Source organism: Bison bison, unplaced genomic scaffold (assembly GCF_000754665.1).
Source record: "Bison bison bison isolate TAMUID 2011002044 unplaced genomic scaffold, Bison_UMD1.0 scf7180017864181, whole genome shotgun sequence".
NCBI classification, from domain to species: Eukaryota; Metazoa; Chordata; class Mammalia; order Artiodactyla; family Bovidae; genus Bison; species Bison bison.
The window spans coordinates 163,596-169,054 of NW_011494753.1; the positions used below are offsets into that span (position 1 = coordinate 163,596).

Consider the following 5,459-nt stretch of genomic DNA (forward strand, 5'->3'; position numbering starts at 1 on the left):
AAAATACTGCTGACGTCGTCGTGGCTGATGGGGGGCTTCTTGGAGCTGGCGGCCATCCGCAGTGGGCGCAGGAAGTTGTTCACCAGGATGTGCAGCTGCTGCACGTACTCGGCCTCGGCCTCCAGCATGCTGAACACCACCTGGTTCCTCTTGCGCATGCTGTCTGCGTGCGGTGACCGGATGTAGTCCTGGATGATGGTCTTCCACTTGCGCCGGCATAGCCAGCCCCGCAGGAAGCTCTGCACCTGGGCGCCGAGACCGGGGGAGAGCCGCCCATCAGCCTCTGCTGCCCGGGTCCTTCCAGGACCAAGGCTCTGTCGTCCCCTGTGCTTAGGGAAAGAGCTCAGGCAAAGGTAGGCCTGGTGCCCCTGCCTGCGTGGTGCTGGGCGCGACCTCGAGGCCCTCCGAGTCCACTCTCCATCTGTGCCCTGAGGCTAAGGAGATGATGGCCAGACTCAAAGTGTGTGGTTCCCGGACAGGCAGCTTCAGCATCTCCTGAGATTCTGTTAGAAATGCCAACCCCAGGCCCCATCCCAGACCTCTGTGTTCAAACCAGGTCCCCCAGGTTTCTCTGGTAGCATCACCAGACGGAGGGAAAATGTGGCTCCAAGTCCCCACCATGGGAGGGGACTCGAGAAGAGAGAGCTGCCAGGCTGTGCCAGGTGGAGCTCACACTTCTCATCTAATGACTGGCCTGAGAGCCCTGAAGTTTCAATTTAAGCTTGTCTGGACAGAGGGCGATTATCACATTGAACTGAATATGGCAGATGAGTTCATCTTATGCTTGGACCTCATCAGCAGGCGCCAGAGGCTCTCCTCTGCCTCCACGGGGAGAAATGAACACGGTGACTTGAGTTGGGCTACTTGGCTTGGCCTCGTTTTGGCGAGAACTTGGGAAGGGCCTTGATTCCCAGACTCAGAGGACTGTGTGAAGATCTGCATGCTTCCAATCAAGGCTCCTCACCATTCCTGCTGCTGAGTTGTGGGCTAGCTCAGGGGCTGCACGGGGAGGGCCCAGGGCCCCAGGAACAAAGGTGCTGCGTGGTGCTGGGTCGGAGCGGGGATTCTGGGGATCCAGGGGCTGCCTGCTGAGGTGCTCATCAAAATACTATCAGCTGAAAAGGGCACTGGCCATGAACAGAAAGTGTGGCCTTCCGAGTGCAGACCTGTGGCCAGGGCCGTCTGCCCTGGGGAGGAGCGGCTTGACTTCGTCACAACAGCTCTCTGAAGATAAGAAGCCTCTCTGGATAAAGGGTGAGGGGCTTGCTCAGAGGCCCCGGAAGGGTGACAATAAAAGGAGGACAGTGCATTTCAGCTGGATTTAACAAAATGTTCCCACCAGAATGGCTATCAAAATGGGCCAGGAAGTCCAGTGGGGCCATGGAAGACAAGGCAGACAGCACATCCCTGTGTGGGTAGGGCTTGGCTCAGACCCCTGGTGGCACTAGTGGCAAGTCCCAATGTCCATGGGGTACCAGGGGGTCCTATGGATCATAGGTGGGCAGGCAGCTGGCCTAGGGCCAGCAGACACTGTGGGCAGGAGGCAGGCCCGGGGCTGCGAGACCTCCTGCTTTTCCAAGAGATGGTGTGTCCCAGTGACCGAAGATGTGGGCTCTGGAGCTCAGCGGCCAGGGCTGAAATGTCGCTTTGCCAATACCTGGCTGTGTGACCTAAGCAAGTCACTTTGCCCTTATGGGCTTCTGTACCCTCATCTGTGAAATGCAGACAATAATCAAACTCCAGAGGGCTCTCAGTTCGGAAGAGATTAATCTGCATACATCTCCTAGAATAGTGTCTGGCACATAGAAAGTGTGTAAGGGATGTTAGCTCTTTCTATTTCTGAGTAACCAGAAATACAGACTTTTTTTTTTTTTAATGTGAAATGTTTAGCGTTTATAGCACCGGCAACACATTAAAAAGGGGGGAAAAAAATACCATATGGGCTAAAAACCCCAAACACGCTGGGAGGCTGAACTTGGCCTGTGGGAAGCCAGTTTGCAGCTTCTGGTCTGTATGGTGCTGGGGTCCTTTTATGCTCTTGACAAGGAGGGTTTTCTGGTTTCACTTGTTTTTCTTAGGGTGAGTCAGGCTCCCCTGCTTCAAGTCTGGCCAGCTGCAAACACAGACCATGTTCTTCCCCTGCACAGGGTGGCCCATGATGCTGGTCAGTATCCCCGCCACTGGGCAGTTTTCTGGTACCTCCTGAGATGTTCACCCCTTCTGGACTCCAAAAGAGTAAAACCAGCTGGACCAACCCTGGTGCGTCACAGAGGTCGGTTCCCATGCTAACCTCTGCTGGGGACCGAAGGGTACAGTTGGGAGAGGCAGTGTTTGCAGGACAGTGGCTGGGGTGAGGCGGGGCGGTCAGGCACGCAAGGTTTGGAGGATGGAAGAGCGGCCTGGGGTCTCGCTGAATCTGCCCAGGGTCGTGAAGAAAGCTCTCAGCTACGAGTCTCACAGCCTGGGTTCCTGCCCGGGCTCAATCCACTCTTTCACCTTTTGGGGCCTGGGTTTTCCTATCTATCAAGTGGGCTGAACCACCCTACCTCACAGAAACAGCCGGAAGAAATGGCTCGACAAGGTGCCGGTAGGAGATGAGGGCTATTGGTTCTGCCTTTGGAGTGGAAGTGGAAGGCCACACTGGGAGCAGGGGGGCAGCAGGTGGACGCTGTGGACACGGGGCTGTGCGGGGGTGGGGCTCTCTAAAGAGGACCGGGGCAGCTTCGCCAGCCCTGAGGGACGGTACAGACCTTCTTGATTTTTTTGATGTCACTGTCTTCGTCGTTGGGGGTGACAGTCTGGGTGGACTGGATGCGCTCATTGTCCTTGAGCAGAGATGCGATCTGCAACAGAGACATGCGTCAGCTGCTGGGGGGGGGGGGGGGCTGCGGCAGCGGGCGGAAGTCCCACCACTCCAGGCACCACCAGGCGCAGCGTCGTGGGCAAGTGCCCTCCCACGCACTCCGTGAGGCCAGGGGTACTGCAGCTCCTGTCCGCCCGAGGTCACAAGCCGGACATCTGTGAGTGAGCACTGGACCTGGTGCCCGTCCACCCGGGTCCAGGGCAGCTGGGATCTGACTCTGAGTGACCCTGGGCGGGGCACCCTCAGGGCTGCAGGCAATCCCTTTGTAATCTGGGAGCTTTGGTCCAAATCTGTGATCATCTTCCTTGCTTCCTAAACCTTCAGTCTCTTTATCTTCGAATTTCTATTGTGGTAAAATAGACATAACATAAAATTTACTGTTTTAACCAGTTTTAAGTGCACAGCTCAGTAGCATCAAGTTCATTCGCACTGCTGTGCAACCATCTGCACCATCTGTCTCCAGAACTTTCTCATCCTCCCCAACTCTGTCCCCATTTAAACACTAACTCCCCAGCCCCTGGCACCCACCATTCTACTTTCTGTGAATCTGGTCTCTAGGTACCTTGCCTAAGTGGAATCGGACAGTATTTGTCTACCTGTGTCTGCCTTATTTCACCAGCATAAGTTTCACCTGTGTCATACCAGGTGTCAGACTTCCCTTCCTTTGTAAGGTTGAGTAATATCCACTGTATTGTTGTTTTGTTGGTCAGTAGGGTCTAACTCTTAGCAACTCCATGGACTGTAGTCTGCCAGGCTCCTCTGTCCATGGGATTTTCTGGGGAAGAATACTGGAGTGGGTTGCCATTTCCTTCTCCAGGGGATCTTTCTGACCCAGGGATCAAACTGTTCTCAAGCACTGGCAGGCGGATTCTTTACCGCTGAGCCACCAGGGAAGACATCCATTGTATATACAAACCCTATTTTTCGATCCATTCACCCATCAATGGACACTTGGGTAGTCCCTTTGTTTTTTCAAACAAAACTGTCCTGGAACCCCAGCAGGACTTCAGCTGGAAGTGCTGCTGGCTTGGCTGTCCCCTCCCGGGACAACCCTGAAGGACTTCTCTGACTTGGAGCTCTCTTTGGAACACAGCCTGGGAACTGCTGGCCTAGAAAAATGGAACAGCCCTTTAAATGAGCGTTGGAGCTGATCTAAGAATCTATATTTGCCAGATTTGGGATCAGACAGGTCTGCCCAGCTGCAAGAATAAAGCCAACACAGTATCACCCAGAAGAGGCGCCTTAAGCCACACTGTGGCCGGGGGCCTCAGGCAATCTCAGGTGGACAGGCCAGTGGTGCAGCCTCCCTGGTGGGGCTCCATCACGCCACCCCAGAGTCCGCAAGTTTCTGCTGGGGATCCCTCACCAGGGCTCCCAGGGCTTCGAACTTTCTCGTGAAAATGCTGACATGCATGCATACTAAGTCACTTCAGTCATGTCTGACTCTTTGCAACTCTATGGACTGTAGCCTGCCAAGCTCCTCTGTCAATGGGATTCTCCAGGCAAGAATACTGGAGTGGGTTGCCATTTCCCTCTCCAGGGAATCTTCCCGACCCAGGGATTGAACATGTGTCTCTTGGTCTCCTGCAGTGGCAAGCGGATTCTTTACCACCTGGGAAGCCCGAAAATGCTGATACTGCCTGTGTATTCCATCACGACTATGGTATCTATGGGGGAAGGACCATACCGTTTCATTCATTCATGGGTTCCGGGTGCCTAGTGTGGGGCTGGTGCCTGACAGATATTCATTGGCTACAGAAATAAGTTAATTAGAGAAGGGTTAGAACCACAGCAGTGACAAAAACCTCAACCACAGGAAAACGCCACAGTCACTGAGCCCCACACAGCCCAGGGGACTCCACAAACACCACCACAAAGCCTCCGCTCCTCTTCAGCGCACGTGGCTCTGTCCCCTCAAGGCCACTTGCTGAACTGCAGAATGAATGGGCTCTCACAATTGAGCGAATTGAGCACTCTGAAAGCAAAATGGAACAGTTACCCGCTCTCCACTCGCGGGTTGCTAAAATTACCCCAGCCTATGCTTGAAGAGCGGCTGAAAATATCTAACTGAGACATATTCAGCGCCGACACAGGCTTTTCTTCTTTCTCCCCCACCCCCCACCTTTTATTTCGATTCTCTGGGAACATCTGCACAGTGAAATAAAGGCTGGTTCTTTGATCTGTATTTTAAAGGGCTGAGGAATACATGCGAACACACACACGCACAGGCAGGCTCTTAGAGAGCTGAGAGATGCAGGAATGCCCAGTCAATGCCCACATTTGACCTGATTATTATCACCTTCTGCTTTCTTTGCTACTTTTGAGCTTTGCACGTGGAACCACTTTTTTTTTTTTTCTTTAGCATGGTGGGTTGTGTGTGTGCATGTGCTGTGTGTGTGTGTCCGTCCTGTATTTAAACCTGGCACTTGTCTCAGAAAGAGGCGTTCCAGGACATCCACTCAGCAGGGACCAGGGCAAAAAATAGATGCAATTAGGTCAGGCACTATGCTGCATGCACAGTAGCACTGGCAGCCTTGGAGCCTCTGTTCAAGGATCATCAGGTCTGGGGTGGGGGGCAAAGCTCTAGTGAGGGAGT

At 53.8% G+C, this 5,459-nt stretch overlaps 1 protein-coding gene across 1 annotated transcript in view; it reads right to left on the bottom strand.

The window, feature by feature from the left end:
• Positions 1–5,459, bottom strand: part of RASGRF1 (Ras protein-specific guanine nucleotide-releasing factor 1) — a 102,366-nt gene that overhangs the window by 64,493 nt on the left and 32,414 nt on the right. The window contains 2 exon segments of the mRNA XM_010843392.1: positions 8–245; positions 2,751–2,843. Coding sequence (XP_010841694.1) covers positions 8–245; positions 2,751–2,843 — 331 coding nt within the window.